Genomic DNA, 18,671 nt, shown 5'->3' with positions numbered 1-18,671 from the left:
CACAGTAGAAGTTGCATTGATTTTCCACCAAAGTTTCAAAGGCCTAGCAGAGCCGTTCTAGAGGATAGGGAACGTTATTTAGGTGGGGATGCTTCTGGGTTGGGGAGCAGTATTGGTAAAGAATTAGAGATGAATATTGGGAGCTGCAGGTAAGTCTTCATGAATAGCAGAAAACACATGATAACATAAAAGTGACAGGAGAAACAGAGTCACAGAATGGGACAGGGTGAGGAAAGTGACCTCAGAGCCCTTAGACATGACTTATTCTTATCCAGAAAGGATAAATGAACATTACTAGAGAAATCTAAATTTATAAAATTAGAGGCAACTTTAACATTTCTGTTTTACAGTGGTCAGCCATAGATAACCACTCTCCAGTTCTCTGTTTCTCCAATAATCTAATCATACCACAGTCCTCATCATGACAAGCAGTCTTTCATAATGTCCCTCAATAGAATCTTTGAGATCTACCTCTGTATCATATTTTTAACCTGGAATTGACATCATGTAAATTAAGTGGAGAAACAATGTAACAGCCTCTTAATCTTTCCTCAGTCCTGCAGTAAATTGTGATGCTTAATTGTATGCAGAACCTTTAAAGTGCTTTCATGTTTTGTTTAAAGGAAAAAAAGGAGTCAGTCTAGGAAGTTTTCTTTCTAGGCTTACAGATCCGGGTGTGGATTCATTCTCTGCCAGGCGCGGGGAAAGCACGATAGCTCTATTACTGTGTTATAGGATGACTCATTGGTCGTGTGGAAGGAAGTTGATTTGACCCGACTGTCTGAGAAGGAACGTCGTGATGCCTTGAATGAGATTGTTATTCTGGCGCTGCTGCAGCATGACAACATTATTGCCTACTACAATCACTTCATGGACAATACCACGCTGCTGATTGAGCTGGAGTATTGTAATGGTAAGGAAGAAGTCAGTGGAACTTCCTCCAGTGAGACACGCTTGTGCTTATATTTACCTTGAGAGGCAGAGAAAAAGAAGATACACATACAAAGGATAAGAACTTTAAATGGATTTCTAGAGTTTAAGAGAAATAGTTCAGACCCTGGAGAGTTTGGAAATGATCTACGAAATGAGGGGAGGGATTTTTCCCCTGCATACTCAAATTCTCCTTTGTGATGATAATTCCATCTTCAGATTACTTGTTCATTTGAATTTCACATTCATTTTTCAAGGTTTTTTTTCTTATGAAATGACATTAGACAAGCATTAGAGACATAGCATGGTTTGACATTAATATAATACATAATGAAATCTTATAGGTAATATTTATTTATATTGACTTCAGCTAAAGCTATCCTGTTGAAAAGTGGTCCAAAGATCATAGCTGACTGAAAATGAAAATTATTTCTTTGAACCCTTTTGCTTGTAAGATAACAGTATAGCCTGTTTGTTAAGAAAATAGACCCTGAACCCGTGTCCTAAGCTTCACTACTTTTTAGCTCTGTAATCTTGCACAAGCACCTTAAGCTCTCTGTGTCCCTAGCATAATGCTTGATATGTGGCAAATTTTTGATAAATACTGTACAAGCTATTAGCCTTATTACATAAGAGAACCTGCAAAGCCCTTTATTGAGCTGCATGCTAAAGACATCCCAGCATATTCTTCACTTAAATCTCCTAAGAGAAAGCTCCTAGACTTCTTTCTTACCAGACTCTTGTGTGTCATGGTTGTTCCTGTGTTCAACCCTAAATATATGAGAGTATATTAGAAATTTTTGAAGTAGCAGAAGCCTCAAGTAGTAACTTCCTTTGTGCTTAGGAGGAACTAGAACGAATGGTATATTTATTGAAACTCTGAGTTACTAAATTGCAGGGGGAAAGAAGTTGTGAAACTTAACTAGGACTACAATATAAGTTATAGTTGCAGGTAGGAAATAAAATGAACCATCATCATTTGCAGTCTGTATTACTTGATAGTGAAAGGGAGAAGCAAATTCAGACTTACTCTGCAGGAAGGAGTTAGTAAAGGGAGTAATGACTGGAAACAATCTAGAGTCTACCCTAAATTTTGGGAAACCTTTTCAGTGTGAAGTGGAAAGAAAAAGAAGTTGATGATGATATACACCTACATATACAAAACAGCGCATCACAGGTATAACCCGAATGTTCTAGTAGTCACACTGAGAGAGTTGTTACCAAAATATTGCAGATTCCTTTAAAAGGAGTTTTGGAGAAGAAAATCATCTGATTTTGAAGACTTTCAAAGTAATTTAATAAATTAGGGTACTGTAGAAATGGTCTTTACTCTCATCTTTTCTGAAAATGCTGTACTTCCTATTTTTATATTGAGTCTCTTCTGTTAGGGAGGGGAATTTCTGAAGAATATTTCAGATATAGTCCTTGGCAGATGGGAATAGTTTTGTACCCATGTACCCAAGAGCCGAGAAGGAAGAAGGGAGGTATCTTTTAAGAGGAAGCAGAATCCTTCACTTCCTGTGTCACCTGTTGAAACCCTTGTAGCTTTGATCTCTATTAAGCAATTTAAACCTGTTTCTTGTTTAATTGCAGGTGGGAACCTGTATGACAAAATCCTTCGTCAGAAGGACAAGTTGTTTGAGGAAGAGGTAATTCATATTTCTGTGGAAGGAAGCTGGAATTGTAATGTGATTCGTGCATTCTAGTTCTGTATTTACTCTTCCAACAGTGAAGAGTGTTTTTTTTCCTTTTGTTCAGACTCCTTCCAGGCTCTGATTGATATTCATGAGAAAGGAAACCTCTAACAAGGAAGCTATCTATAGCTGCTTCCTAAACAGTTTACCTCCACATCCTGATTCTCTATGGGCTTTCTTTCCCAATTCTATTACTGCATACTGGTATGCCCAGTTTTCTATACCTTTGCATTCTTCCTGGATTTCTTTCCACAAGTCTGCTTTACCATACTATATTTTATAACAACATTGGAACTATTTTATGATGATCTGCTTTTTTTTTTTTTTTTTTAATACCCCTACCACTTTTCTTTGCCTACTCAACCTACAAGCGAGAAATGTCAAGTCATGTTGAATCATACCCTCTGGTTGCAGCTTCCTTTGTTGTGTGTTCGAGCGTGTGTGTGCGCGCACTTGTGTGTATTTAAATGGTATTTTGTTTGTTTTCAGTCCAAGTATAATTTATTTTTTCTCTGCAGATGGTGGTTTGGTACCTATTTCAGATTGTTTCAGCAGTGAGCTGTATCCATAAAGCTGGAATCCTTCATAGGTAATGAGTGAAAGAATATGGGATGGATTCCTTTCCACCAATCCAACCCCCACCTTGGGTACCTCCCATCAGCACTATTATTTTCTCGATTAAGCAGTCAAAGCTTTTCCGTTGATATATAGGAAGGAAAGAGTGAGTAATGAGGGGTGTTATCTTCACTTCCTGAAGTTAAACTGTTTGTGATCTAGGAAGAATCTCCTCAATAGCTAAGTACTGCTCAGTCATCTCTTTAAGAAATATTTTAGAGGTGAGTTCATTAACTCATCAGTAAAGCCTAGAAAGCCACAAAAAAAGTGGTATTAGGTTGGTTGGAACTCACAAATGTTTTCTCTGAGCAACAAAATGGGCAATTGTTTTTAATTTTATAATTAAGTCTTTTAAGTAAAAAACTTACTCATTTTGTACAATTAGTTACACAGTTTTACCAGATCTTTGGCCGGGGGAAACGGCTTTCTATTCACTTTAGCTATAGGAGAGAACCATTATAAGAACATTTCCACATCATTGTGCCCTTCTTAAATGAGTGATGGACCATTGCTAGAGATTAGTGTTATACATTAGCGTTTCTCTTTTTATTGTTTGTCCATTCAGTTAACATATATTATTTCTTGATAGCTGTTGAGTGGCTATAGTTGTGTATTGTTATTTTCTTTTCAAAAATTACAAAGAATATGTTGTGGTTTTTTTCACATCTTTCAATAAAGGAAGCCAGAATGTGAACCAGGTACACTTTATTTGTGTTACTTATGGTCAATTCATCTTTAGAAAGATAGACAGTGATTTTATTTAGGTGATCTACATAGCCTAATCATTTTGCTGCTGGGATGTGCTATCTCTTTTCTTGCCTTAACAGATTTGAAACTTTGACACCAACCAAGTGTTAAAATTGCCTTGATATCACTTAATTCAAGGCACAAGTGGTAATTGAAGAGGCGGTACACCTTATAGGAATTATGATTACCTAGGGCACCAGTTTGTTTTTTGTTTTTTTCGGGTTTTTTCTGTTGGTTTGACCCTCTTAACTTTTCCTAGCAAGTCATTCTGGGGGACATGCTACAAAGCCCTGGAGGATGAAGTTAATTCTCTGCCTCCACTCCCCCAAGTCCCCTTCTCAAAGTTAAAATGTATGAGAAAATGATGACCACTCTTTGGGATCCCATAACAGCCTGAGCAGTGGTAACACACTCTTATTTTGTACTAATTTTGGGCAGGAAGAGGGGATGAGACAAAATAGCTGAGTATATAGGTTTAATATACAGCATCTTTTTTTCAGAGATATAAAGACATTAAATATTTTTCTGACCAAAGCAAACCTGATAAAACTTGGAGATTATGGCCTAGCAAAGAAACTTAATTCTGAGTATTCCATGGCTGAGACGGTAAGTATGTGTTATCCTTGACTTAGTTGAGTGTTTTGGTTTTGGTTTTGGGGTTTTTTTTGAAGGCATGTGGGATCTTAAGCGAAGTCCTAACAGCTGGACCACCAGGGAATTCCCCTTTGACTTGGTTTTTTTTTTCTTTTCCTTTCCTGCACCATGAGATATAAGTATACCGCCTAAATCTTGCACACTTTTCTCAATATTTTTGCAAGTTCTCCATCCTTTAAAACAAGTCTTCAGAAGTCTTTTTCCTAGACCCACTAACAGGCATTTACATGCTCAGGTGTTTTTTCAAGAGCCACTGTCCACGTAACAGCTCTGACATCATTGCCTCACCAACACTGACTAGAGACTTTTCTAAAAGCAATAAAATATTTTACCATTTTTTCTAGCCTAGGATCTTTAGTAGATTTCACTTTATCTCTCATTTAATGTTTGGGCTTAGGATGTTAGACATCTCTTGTTGTGTTTCCTTTGAATTTTTTCTGGTTCAGAAACCCTATATTACAAGTAAATGCTGATGCCCAGAGAACAATCTCATATTTAATATATACAGCCTGAACTGCATGGCTCTGTTCTCACCTGATCCTATGAAAGACCATTTGTGAAGAGTAGACAAAAGTTGATCTTTAAAAACAGTGATCTGATCCTTTTAGGACTTATAAAATCCAGTTATTACTCTTCTGGTTTCACAATGCTCTGTCTTTAAAAAAACTTGAAAATGTAAGTTAATAAAATTAATTTTGTCCTGATGAAGTTTTTTGGTAATGTTGATATATGCCTGCAAGCAATCTAGAAACATCCAAGGATACTGATAGCTAGGATTGCGAGTCTGCTTCAGGTACTCAGTCTGCTCATATGATGAGTTTCTGAGGAAGTAGTCATGTCCTTGTATGGATTTTTCTCATCAAGAGTAATCCAATAAAACCAAGATTTAACTTTTTTAAACCAATTAAATGCAAAGAAGGAATGATATGAAAATTTATAAATGCCATGTAAGCCATCTGAAAAATTGCTTTGCTTTGCTGATTAAAGATAGCTATCAGTTTTATTAGAATTTCTGGGGTACTCATTGTCTCTCATATTGGGAGAGGCATGACCTCCATTTAGGACACTTTTTTCCTTCCAACACATTCTTGAGCTCAGAAGATCTTTTTAAATTTGGAAGAAATTCACTTGCCGTGTTAGTATTACACATGTTAAATTGAGCCCTTTACAAAGTTTCATTACTGTGCGATTCAGTTAGAACTTTTAACCCCTTTATTCAGTTACTATCTCCCCACTACCAGTTTGTTTTTGTTTTTGTTTTTTTCCCGTTGGTGAACTTTTACCAAGTATGCTTTTTACCAAGTCTGTGAAATCTTCAGTGGGCCTTGAATGCCTAATGCCTCTGTGATCCAGGAATCACAGAGCTGTTCTGCTTCCCAGATTACCACACGTCTTTACCACAGAGATTGGCCCTTTATAATTGGCCCAAGAGATTTGATATGAATAAGATTTCTCCCCATAGTGGCATCATCTCATAAAAACCATTTTTGGATATGCTGATGAATGTTTTATAGTTGTTGTCAATAGTTCCTGGGAAATTTAATTTAGTTGTTGAAATATTAATATAGTTACCTCAGAAAAGAAGTTATTCTTTGATTGCTTTCTTTGTTGTTCAGCTTGTGGGAACTCCGTATTACATGTCTCCAGAGCTCTGCCAAGGAGTTAAATACAATTTCAAGTCTGATATCTGGGCAGTGGGCTGTGTCATTTTTGAACTGCTTACGCTAAAGAGAACGTTTGATGCTACAGTAAGTTGATGATTTATCCCTACATTGTCCTTGCAAATGGTACAGCTTGGTGGAGAGAATCAAATTCATTTCTCCCTGAGCTTCTGATTTCTTGATCAGAAATCAGCTGTAAGCAAAATAACCACCAGTATTCAGGCACTGGCTTAGTAGCGTATTACTAAAATGCTAAAGACGAGATTTATTTCCAACTTGAATTTCCATTGAAATAATCATAATCAAGTAGTTTGAGCACGATCCTTGAATCTGTTGACTATAATTTTAAAACTGTCTCTGGGATCCACTCTGTGATGCAGCAATTTAGATAAGCCATTTCATTTCTCATGCTTCAGCTATGTCATTTTGTAAAAGCTAAGGCAAATTATATAATTCATTAAAGCGTTTTGATCTTTTTTATGAAAAATTACACACTGTCTCTTACTAAAGATGGTTACTGTTTTATAAACAACAAATCCCTTTGTCTCTTTTCTTCTTAAGTAAAGCCCAGTGTAAAGCAGTGCTTCTTAAGCTTTAATATATATAGGAAATCACCTGGGCATCTTGTTAAAATGCAGACTCTATTTTAGTGTGTCTGGAGCTAGGCCTGATATTCTGCATTTCTGACAAACTCCCAGATAATGCCGATGTCCATGGACCACAATTTGAGTAGCACAAGTAGATTCACATCCAATATCCTCTACAAACCAGCTGTGAGAACTTAGGCAAATCACTTCATCTCTTTAATCCTATGTTTCATTATCTATAACACGGGAAAAAATACATACTCCTCTCATAGAGATGTTCTGCGAATGTATATGAAATTGCAAATGTAAGGTAATGCAAAATTCTTTGGCCTTTTATGAGACCTATTTATTTTTCTGAGTCCTGAAGTTTATTCTGATCTGTCATATAATTCTCTTAAATAATATAGTGGAAGGAAAATGAGTTTTGGAGTCAGACAGACTTTGGTTGGAATTATGCTTCCATTTTTTTACTATCTGGGTAGTCTTCGGCAAGTTACTTTACCTCTCTGAATTGGTAATGATAATCTTGCATGGTATTTGCAAGGGTTAAAAACATATGTGCAACTTACATTGCATAGTGATCTTTCAGTAAAGATGGTGGTGGTGTTGTTATAATTTCTTATTATCAACTTATTATTACTATTCATTGCCTTGTCTGTTGCAGCAGAATATCACCTGTATAACCATTTATTAGGATGTATAAATTAGGAAGCAAATTATGCTTGGCAAAGGAGATACTTAAAGCCAAGAAGCATAGCTAACCTTCCTTTCCTTTTTCTTGGGATTCAGTTGAAGGGTCAGATTATAATATACTCTGAGTATTATTCTATTGATCATATAGTCATACCTCCATGTTGGCCACTTGGTTTCATTCTCTCTGATAGCAGTAGTGCATCCCTAACCATTTCTTGCTGATATATACTAACAGTTGTAAAAGAGATGTCAGATCTAATTCAGAACTACTGCCATTTCTTTATATGATAGTCACAGACATCTCTAAGCCCCTACTGGTAGATTATTATGTCATCTTTATCTAACCAAGGACAATAATCATTTTCTCATAGAATCCCCTCAACTTGTGTGTGAAGATTGTACAAGGAATCCGGGCCATGGAAGTTGATTCTAGCCAGTACTCTTTGGAACTGATCCAAATGGTCCATGCGTGCCTCGACCAGGTAAGCATGATTTGCATATTGATTTCAGTTCAGTGTTTTCCTTTCCAGCCTTTGTGTTTGGAGTACGGCATAGATGAACCTGCACAAAACTGCATCCACTTCCCCGGGGTAGGATGTATTTGTGGCTATATCCAGGAAGTTAGGCATTGGCAATTCATGATAGTTGTATGCTTCAGCCAACACATTCTTCCTTTATTAATTTGTGAAATGAATTTACCATCTAAATTGTGCTCCATTTTTTATGATCAAGATTAATTTTTGTAAATTGATTTTATAAAATAATAGAGGTAATTTAGAATTCCTAATGTGCAGAATGTATGTAGTTCTAAATGTCTTGTGGTGTTGCTCTAGGTCAGTATTATTCAGAGGTGGTCCAGGAACCACATGCATTAGAATCGCCAGGGGATGGGGGATTTTTACAAGAAGAAAATGAAGATTTCTGGGCCCACCCCAGAGCAACTGGATCAGAATCTCTGTGGATAAAGCCCAGAAATCTTTATTTGTAGCAGGCACTCGAGGAGATTCTTAATGTGCTATATATATTGACATTTGAGAAGCACTGCCCTAATCATTAAAACAAGTGAGGAGTGTGCATTATAGTTCACATTTAAGTGCAGATGATAATGAACATGAAGCATAGAATGTGACATGAGAAACAGGTTTTTTGAAACAAAAGGGTGATATACAGTGGTCTTTGAATAACAAATCTACAGCCTTCTAAAATGAAGTAAAATGCCTCCTTAGATCCCATTTTGCCCATTCCCTTTATTTATCTACTTATTTTTTAAATATTCATTTATTTAGGCTGCTCTGAGTCTTAGTTGAGATATGCGGGATCTTCGTTGCGGCCTGTGGACTTCTTAGTTGCGGCATTCAGACTTTTTAGTTGCAGCATGCATGTGGGATCTAGTTCCCTGATGGGCCCCCCTGCATTGGGAGCTTGGAGTCTTACCCACTGGACCACCAGGGAAGTCCCTTGCCCATTCCCTTTAAGTTAAAACTAACCTGTTGATACTTTTTAGGATCCTGAGCAGAGACCCACTGCAGATGAACTTCTTGATCGCCCCCTTCTCAGGAAACGCAGAAGGTAAAGAACAGAGAAGTCGCTTCATTGTCTTTCAGTAGATGGTTGACTGACTATTAGAGGCCTGACTGAGTATTACAAAGAGGGGGTGGTGTTTCCTGACTTGGCCACTCTGGTACTGTTTTCTTCCAACATCTCTGCTTTCATTGCTTGATGTAGCTCCTGACTTTCACCTCCTTAACCTGTGCTACTTTGTTCTAAGTTGATACTGATGAGACCCTAGAGCCCTTCACTCCCCCTCATCTTCTGTGATTTCTAATCTAGAGTTTGGGCACTAGAGTGTAATAATTAAGAGAGGAGGGCTCTGGACCCAGGCATCCTTATGTTTGTATCTGAGTTCTATCATTATCTTTGTCAAGTTCTCCTCTGTAAAGTGAGGTAGGGTGAGGATTAAAGGAGGTAATGCATGTAAAGTGCTCAGCCCAGGGCCTGGCACAAGGTGTGCAACAATTGTTGGATAGTAGTGCGGGTTTGGACTGGGGCTTTGCTTTTTAGTGCATTTGTTTAGATGGTAGCTTGCAATTGGAGGGGTCCTCTTCAGATACCTTTTGCCCATTTCCCATAGTCGAATTTGATTGATTCCAGGTTATTTCCTGAGATTCATTCAGTGTTAGAGGTCTCTAGAGGTAGGAAGAGGGTCCTTTATCCCTCACTTTTTTGTAGGAGGCTTCAAACCCTAACTCAAAGGAAGAGGTGTTCTTTATCCTTCTTAAATGTTCCAGTCTGTTTCATCCTGTTATACTATTTTTGCCTAACTACCCTTCTTCCTCCTCTACCAGTTCTTTGTTTCTGAATCTTCCCAGTATTCAGACATGTACTGTGCTCTTTTTCAAGTGTTGCCCTTAGGTGCATTGTGTATACCTGATTCCATAATCTCTGCTGTTTGGTCAGTACCTTTATTCTGTTGTATTAAATTAATCTTTTCTGGTTCTCCAGTTGATCTCTAGCCAGTGTTTTAGTGCCTAGAATTATGTATAATAAGCCAGGTGTTGTATAATAATCCAGATGTAGCACTGTAACCTTCCATTTATGTTCTAGTCATATTCAGGCAATATCACCCTTTAGGTCTGGTTAAGCATATTTAAATTCTTTATCTGGCTTATTTTCCAACAATGTAATCACTGTTTAAATTTCTTACTTAAATATTTCCATTGATAATTTTTAATTGCAATTTTTATTGAGATAATTGGAGATTTACATGTAGTACTTTGTTAGAACTTTGTTCTTTGATGGAAAAACGTTAAGACAGAGCTTTCCGGATAAAGCACAGACACAGGGAATTGTGGAAATATTCAGGAAGCACTAAGTCCTGTTTGGCTAGAGTAGAGATTCTAGACCTGGCATTCTCAATAGCAACACCTCAGGAACTTTAAAAACGTACTGATGTTTAAGTACCACCCCAGGTCTTCAGCTATAATTGATTTAGGCAGAATGAGAAACCTTGACTAGAAAGAACATGGGAGTGGATACAGGGAAAAAAGCCTGGAAAGGTAGGTAGAGAATCTTAAATGCCAGGTAAAGGAATTGCTGTTTTATTCAAGGAATAGTATGGAAGTGTTGGATATTTATGAGAGGGCAGTTCATGTGATGAGAGATGCACCGTAGGAAGAGTTATTTAGCAATACTAATATCAGTGTTAAATCAGGATAGGACTGATTAAAGTGGGTTGAAACTGTGGTGAGACCGATTAGGTGCTGCCACAGCCCAGTTGGGAAGTAAAGCTGCCCAGAACTCAGGTGTTGAGACTGGAAAGGAGAGGTGAATATAATGAGCATTGTATAAGTAGAATCTGTAGAACTTGAATATTGAAGAGAGGAAGACAGCTGAGTCCAGAATCACTGAAATTTTAAGCCTAGTTCACTGGGAGAACAGAGGGTGCCAGTTATAGAATTAGAAAAGTCAGAAAGAAAAGCTGTATTAGAGAAAGGTAATGAGCTGAGCTTTAGAGATGTTGAGTTTAGGAGTCAGTGGGTAGACTAGATGGATGTCAGCAGGTTTCTAAAATGCATATCAGAGGTTCTCGAGGCTTTCTGGTCCAGCCTGGAACATTCCTCAGAGGTAGAAAATGGCCCCAGACTGCTGGCCCCCTTGTATTTAATGAATTGTCTAATGCTAGGCCTGTATAACTGTTTCAGTTGTATCGAAATACTTTCCTAAAAGTATTGTGGTGTTGTAGGAGGCATATGGTTTATAGAAGATTGTCTGTGAAAGGTTTTAAAGAGACACTGGTGCAATTTAGGAACCTATTATTTCTCTCATGTATCTTTGCTTTTCTTTTGGTAGAGAGATGGAGGAAAAAGTCACACTGCTTAATGCACCTACAAAGAGACCAAGGTAATGCTCAAGAGACTCTTGAAAAGTAGTAAATCTTAAATTATCACCAGGGAGTCATTCTTTCTTGGGTCTGGACATTGGTCCCGTAAGAAGCCTTTGGCATCCTTTCATAAGCCAACATCTGCTTAAATGTCAAATAGTCATTTCAGAGAAAAAGAAAGCTATAATTTCACCCTTATGCTAAAGTGGACATCATTATCATGAGGAATGTTGAAAACTTGAAAAGTGTAGGTGTTATGGACCAGACGGGTATCTGATCTGGCTGGGCTGTGATGAAGCCCTGACTCAGGAATTGCAATGCCTGCTATGATAGAGGGTTGAAATAAGTTGTCAAGAAAGAACATACTTTCTCATACCATAATTGGCAGCTCTCAGGGAACAGGCTGGAAGCATTTTTCTTTGATATAATTTTTATGTTAAATGTGCCTTTGTTCTGGGGGTTGTTGGCAGGTCAAGCACTGTGACTGAAGCACCCATTGCTGTGGTAACATCCCGAACCAGTGAAGTCTATGTTTGGGGTGGTGGGAAATCCACTCCCCAGAAACTGGATGTCATCAAGAGTGGCTGTAGTGCCCGGCAGGTGTGTGCAGGGAATACCCACTTTGCTGTGGTCACAGTGGAGAAGGAACTATACACCTGGGTGGTAAGTGAAAGCTCCGTACTTTAGAACAGTGACATGCGCCTCATTGTTTACTGGGCCCAGGATGTCTAAGAATTTTGTTGGTTGAACATGTACTGCAGAAGTGGCAGATGGTGGAATATAAGCTCTTTGGAGAGTAGGAATTTTGTCTGTTTAGTTCACTGATGTATCCCCAATGCCTGGTACATGCTACGTCACTTTTAAATGTTTTTTGAATGAATAATGAGAGAGAGAGAAAGAAGGAAAGAAAGAATTAAAAGGCTTGGACTCATGAGACTGGATTCTCATTTACAGCTGGTTGATTTCAGAAAGTCAGTTAATTACTGTGTTCTATTACCATGCATTTCAGAGCAACTCATATCTGTGAAAAGCTTTGTAAACAATGAAGCAGTGTACCATGTCAGGAAAATTCTAAGACCTCCATCAGTGATTGAAGATGGTATATCTTGAGTAGAATTTTCTTTTGTTCCCCTCTAGATTTTACCCTCTCTCTCACCTTGAACAAACTGCCTATATTTGCTGTCTCTTTTCTTGTCTCCCAGTCATTCCTCATTCACCTACAGTGCAGCTTCCATCCCTGCCGCTCAGTTGAAACTATTCTTGACAGAATGACCTATAAATTGTGAAAATAAAATGGATAGATACACCTAAGTCCTTGCTTGACCTCCTGTAGTATTTGACATAGTTGGCCACTCCCTCCTTCTTGAAGCCCTGTCTTCCCTTGGCTTCCACGAGAGTATGTTCTCTTGGCTTTCCTCCTATCTCTTCGGCTGTGCCTTCTGAGGCTCACTTCAGGCTGCTTTTTCTTTACCCGACCTTGTCTTAGGTCCTTGGTTCTTCCCACTCTTCCTCCTTCCTGAGGGAGCTCATTTTTTCCAGTAGTTTTAGATAACTGTTCCATGAGGACAGGCTTTATCCCCAGTGTGTGACAGAGTAGACACTCAACTATTGATTGATTGAGAAAAAGAATGAGTGATTTGGCCTCTGTTATAGAGTTTTAACTTGCCATTATTTCCTAAAATCCTCTCACTTCTAAAGAACTAGCTTCTGGGGGGCTACCAGAGGTGGACTGAAATTAGTGTCTTAAAAAACATTTGTATAAGGACTTACAGTTGAGTTATTGAATGGGAAGAATTACTCATCTCTATAAAACTGTTGAAAAGTCATTTAGGACTATTCTCAGTGCTTTATAGCAGCCTCTTTAATATAGCCAGATTCCTTAGGACTGTTTTTGTGTTTCAGGGAAACTGTGACCAAAATTTGTAAAACTTTTATAAGGATTTCCAAAAGGCTGTACTCCTGTAGAAAACAATCAAATTAGACTATACCTGTAATTAAATAGACAGTTCACCTTAGACTTGAAGGAGAAAGACAAAATTGAGAATGTGTCCTTTTAAGGCCCAATGGATATCGGTCTGGATACTTTAAAAATCTTTATCTGTTGTCAGGGTTTTTTTTTACTATTTACCATTAAAAGATTTAATCCTCTTACCTTTTTTTTTTTTCCCATTTCTGAATTTCCAGCTAATTCTTTTCCTACTGTTTTTCTTAATAAGAAGTGGTATCAAAGATTAGATTAAAGATATGGCATGAAAAGTTTAAAACTTCACAAGACCTATTTATTTCACAGAATATGCAGGGGGGTACTAAACTCCATGGTCAGCTGGGCCATGGAGACAAAGCCTCCTACCGACAGCCAAAGCACGTGGAAAAGTTGCAAGGCAAAGCTATCCGTCAGGTGTCATGTGGTGATGATTTCACTGTCTGTGTAACAGGTAAGCCAGCAGCAGAAAGCACCCAGGTGCGTTTAATGTGGGGTATTGTACTTAATGCTATACAGTTTTAGTTTTTTAGGAATTTTACAAAAGACATATCCAAAGAACCAAAGACAGTGAGCAAATATACACATTAATAACAGCATGCCCAAGTTGCTATAGCATTAGGGTAGATAGAGCAAGGAGAAGGCAAGTGGATAACAGAGAAGAGGTGGGATTAGGAGAAATATATTGTATGTCCCAGTGTGTGGGGGGGTGTAGATAACACTAAGTCAGTAAGTCAGGACTCAGGAGCTAAAATTTAGTTATGGTCTTGCCATTACTCACTTTATGATTCCTTGGTGCTTCCTTTTTTCTCTGTAAAATAGAGATGGCTGTGGTAAAATTTTCATCCTTTTTAACATGATCATCCCACCATTCTTTTTTTAACTGTTACTGTAATAGTACACATGACCCCTTAAATACAAACAACTCTAGATTTGATAGTCTATCAGATTTCTCTGATATAATCATCCCATGTGAGCTCACTGGCTGAGGTCATCCTCATTCCAGCCTTGCCCAGCTTTTTTTTTTTTTTTTTTTTTTTTTTTTGTGGCACACGGGCTTAGTTGCTCCGCGGCATGTGGGATCTTCCTGGAGCAGGGATCGAACCCGTGACCTCTGCATTGGCAGGCGGATTCTTAACCACTGCACCACCTAGGAAGCCCCTGCCCAGCTTTTTGATTAGACAAAATAAGTCATTCCTTTGATGGGGTCTGCTTTCCTTCCTTCCACAGATGAAGGTCAGCTCTATGCCTTTGGATCTGACTATTATGGCTGCATGGGGGTGGACAAGGTTGCTGGCTCTGAAGTATTAGAACCCATGCAGCTGGACTTCTTCCTGAACAATCCAGTGGAGCAGGTCTCCTGTGGAGATAATCATGTGGTAGTTTTGACACGAAACAAAGAAGTCTACTCTTGGGGCTGTGGTGAATATGGTAGGTGTAGCCTTAACTCTGTCCACTTATTCCCAGGCGCGCAACCTGACATCAGACTTGTGTGCCTCTAAACACATCATGCAGCCTCTGTTTGAGAAGTGTTAATTCAGTAAAAGAGAATCTTATGGAACATCTTCATTGGGAAGGAAGCCCTCATTTTAATGATTTTCTTTCTTATGTGTGTCTCAGGACGATTGGGTTTGGATTCAGAAGAGGATTATTATACACCACAAAAGGTAAAATCAACTTCTTCCTAGAGGCTATCTAGGTCACAAAGACTCCAGTAATATGTCCTGTTTCCCTGACTCCTCATATCAAGGTGTTTATTCCTGCCTATCTGGGAGACTGACAACCCAGGATTCCCAGTTTACATTATGTGGTCTTGTCTTCTAAATCATAAAAAGTTGAGAAGGAAGATACAGCCACTGTGGACACTCTGGAGTCATATCTTGCTCAGGACAAGCACTAAAATCAGCGTGTGCAGCAAAAAGGTCACGTCGAGCTAACACTCCCTGGGTGGCAAGATGTTGGAAAGCAATATACTATCCCTTAACCCAGTACAGCCATTTCCCTTCCTCTTTCCACAGTTGGACACCAGATGAAGTAGTTGTTTGTATTTAGGGGTCATATTGTATGAAACATGATATCTAATTCCTCTCAGCACTGCAAGAGCTGGCACAGGAGCTGAAACAAACTGAGAGAGGGCCTGGTCACATCCAGCCCAGGACACGGCTCACCCACTGGAAGGTTGACTATAATTGACTACACCATTCACTATTAACAATGCTTATTTACATTTTAAAAATTAACATATATCTGTGGGACCATTCTCACTCAATAGAATGCACAGCTGTTCCTCTTCTGAAAAGACTATAGTAAAAAGGTTTGAGGTTTGAGTTTTCAGGTTTCACAGACATCCATCATGTCCCCCCACCATTCCGCAGCCCTGTCTAGTTAGCTGCACAGGGTGAACCTTCAGAAGTCTTGGCTGCTGCCTCAATCCTTGGTCACCTCACTTATTATATGACCAGACTGGGACCCCACAGAGGGCTGGACTACTGAGTTTCTTCTGTAACTGTCGTGGGATCTCTGCACCGCAGAGGACTAAATCAGTAATAGATCAAAGCTTCTCCTTTCCCAGTGTTTTCTGAGAAGTCTTCCTAAGTTGGATCTATTGCTAAAACTTTTAGCTGACCTGGAGTTGCTTTCTTTTACTTTATTATAAAACTTGAGCTTCTTGTTAAAACAGTAGCCTCTAAGCTTCTGGGCAAATCTTTTTTTGTTTTAATTAATTTATTTTTGGTTGCATCGGGTCTTCATTACAGTACACAAGATCTTTCATTGCGGCGCGTGGGCTCTTTGATGCGGCGCATGGGCTTCTCTCTAGTTGTGATGTGTGGGTTTTCTCTTCTCTAGTTGTGGCGCTCAGGCTCCACGGCGCGTGGGCTCTGTAGTTGTGGCGTGTGGGCTTAGTTGACCCATGGCATGTGGGATCTTAGTTCCCCCTACCAGGGATCAAGCCCACGTTCCCTGCATTACAGGACGATTCTTTACCACTGGACCACCAGGGAAATCCCTGCTAGGCACATCTGAAGAGAATAGAGCAACTGTTACTTCCCTGTAGTCATTCTGCTAAATGCAGACATCATTTTTGAAAGAATTTGAGGGGTTTTTCCTAATACAAGTTATGTTTGGGGGATTTTTTTTTTTCCTTGCAGGTGGATGTTCCCAAGGCCTTGATTATTGTCGCAGTTCAGTGTGGCTGTGATGGGACATTTCTGCTGACCCAGTCAGGCAAAGTGCTGGCCTGTGGACTCAATGAGTTCAACAAACTGGGTCTGAATCAGTGCATGTCTGGAATCATCAATCATGAAGTGAGTACCCCGTTTGGGATCCTAAATACATCATCAGAACTTCTCTAGGTTGGAATTTCTTCGGAAATGCTATTACTGGTTGTGACTGTGGAATTTGACTTAAGAATAAAGTAAGGATCTCACACACATTGTGTCCAGTAAAGTAGCCAGCCACAAAAGAGTACATACTATATGATGCCCATTATATGAAGTTTAAGAACAGGCAAAATGAAGCAGAAGTCAAAATAGTGGTTACTTCTGGGAGGAGGGGCATAGGTATTAACAGAAAGGGTAAGAGGGATCCTGGTCTATATCTTGATCTGAGTGGTAGTTTTACATTTATATACGTATAGAAAAGTGTATCAAGCTGTGCAATATTGTATAGTATGTTATACCTCAATAAATTGATTACAAACGGTCAAGTGATGGAATTCAGATTTTACCTTATCACTGAAATAGATACTATTCATAATGATAATTAACATTATGTAAAGAAACATTTTTCCATGTATCACCTCCCTGGGGAGTTTTTATGATTCCTCTCAAATCACTGATCCTATACGGGCTTACTAAATGTAATTACCATTCACCTCCTTCAAGGATGTCATAAAATTTGCCATTGATATTAAGTGCTAGTCTCCTCTTTGTGTTAGTATGATGAGTTTTTGTCATTTTCTAAATAATTATATTGAGACAAGTTTGCTAACTCAATGAAAAATGTAAGAATTAATTTTTAAGCAATCTCCAAAGTAGTGATTCTGAAATGGAAGAGTGCAAATTTGGAGCAGGTCTGGGGAGGGTGTCTGTGTAGTTTGAAAAGACATATTCAGAAATTACCATTACTTGATGTAGATTTTGTTATAATGTATTTGTTGTGAAATTTTAAACTTACAGGAGAAGGTTTATTTTTATGCTAATCTAAAGGGAACTTGGGTTTTAACAAGTTGAGAACATTGTAGGTAAAGTTAGATCACAGTAAACTGATTGCTTTATGGGCTGGGGATGATCTTCAGGATTTTAATTCCTTGCCCTGCTTTTGTTAGATATGCAGAGTGTATAACTAAGGCAAAAGCTAATGATTCCATCCTTATATAGATGCCTTCTGGGAGGAAGAGTTCATGTTTTGCATACCCTAATGTAGGAATCTAAAACTTTTGTTGTCAGAAAGTCCTGCCTCGTACTAAATTGTCTGATTACATATTGAGCTTATTTCTCCTTTTATTCTATTAGAGATAAAAAGCTACCTGGCAACCTTCTTAATAACACGATTTGCTTGAAGGGCTTTCTGGTCACCATGACAACATTTTCAGCCTGTTCCCCCTCCATTTTTTACCTCATGAGTCTTTGCTTTGTGTTTTACCTTGTTTCAGGCATACCACGAAGTTCCCTACACCACTTCCTTTACCTTGGCCAAACAGTTGTCCTTTTATAAGATCCGTACAGTTGCCCCAGGCAAGACTCACACTGCTGCTATTGATGGTGAGTTGATTTACAACTGTGTACATAGGCCTTAGTATTTCAGGCTCTTTTATTCTGTCAAGTAGTAGCTCTTAACTATATGTACATTCTCCTAATTGCCTCCATCATCCAGTATTATCTTATTAACAAATGGGCATTCAAGTAAATGTTTTGTTGGTAATCATCATAAATGTATAATCAATACATTCCTTAATGAGAATGCCACACCTGTAATTTCTGGCAACTACTGTCTCTAATTAGCACGATCTATAAGTTTTCTAAGTTAAATAGTACCCATTTTCCACATTTAAAATAGAATATATAGGGTGCTTCCCTGGTGGCGCAGTGGTTAAGAATCTGCCTGCCAGTGCAGGAGACATGGGTTCGATCCCTGGTCCAGGAAGATCCCACATGCTACGAAGCAAATAAGCCCGTGCGCCACAGCTACTGAGTCTGTGCTCTGGAGCCCTAGAGCCACAACCACTGA

At 38.7% G+C, this 18,671-nt stretch overlaps 1 protein-coding gene across 3 annotated transcripts in view; it reads left to right on the top strand.

Moving 5' to 3' along the window:
* The window catches only part of NEK9 (NIMA related kinase 9), a 36,980-nt gene that overhangs the window by 1,812 nt on the left and 16,497 nt on the right, over nucleotides 1-18,671 (top strand). For all 3 annotated transcript variants that reach the window (XM_057731845.1, XM_057731844.1, XM_057731843.1), the window contains exons 2-15: nucleotides 736-913; nucleotides 2,524-2,579; nucleotides 3,143-3,213; nucleotides 4,487-4,592; nucleotides 6,257-6,388; nucleotides 7,953-8,063; nucleotides 9,086-9,150; nucleotides 11,431-11,481; nucleotides 11,932-12,124; nucleotides 13,752-13,896; nucleotides 14,673-14,873; nucleotides 15,063-15,109; nucleotides 16,592-16,747; nucleotides 18,097-18,205. In XM_057731845.1, the coding sequence (XP_057587828.1) occupies nucleotides 736-913; nucleotides 2,524-2,579; nucleotides 3,143-3,213; nucleotides 4,487-4,592; nucleotides 6,257-6,388; nucleotides 7,953-8,063; nucleotides 9,086-9,150; nucleotides 11,431-11,481; nucleotides 11,932-12,124; nucleotides 13,752-13,896; nucleotides 14,673-14,873; nucleotides 15,063-15,109; nucleotides 16,592-16,747; nucleotides 18,097-18,205 (1,621 nt within the window). The remainder of the gene's footprint in view (nucleotides 1-735; nucleotides 914-2,523; nucleotides 2,580-3,142; nucleotides 3,214-4,486; nucleotides 4,593-6,256; nucleotides 6,389-7,952; nucleotides 8,064-9,085; nucleotides 9,151-11,430; nucleotides 11,482-11,931; nucleotides 12,125-13,751; nucleotides 13,897-14,672; nucleotides 14,874-15,062; nucleotides 15,110-16,591; nucleotides 16,748-18,096; nucleotides 18,206-18,671) is intronic.

The sequence above is a fragment of the Hippopotamus amphibius genome, chromosome 4 (assembly GCF_030028045.1).
Source record: "Hippopotamus amphibius kiboko isolate mHipAmp2 chromosome 4, mHipAmp2.hap2, whole genome shotgun sequence".
NCBI classification, from domain to species: domain Eukaryota; kingdom Metazoa; phylum Chordata; class Mammalia; order Artiodactyla; family Hippopotamidae; genus Hippopotamus; species Hippopotamus amphibius.
This window is presented reverse-complemented; position numbering and strand designations above follow the sequence as displayed.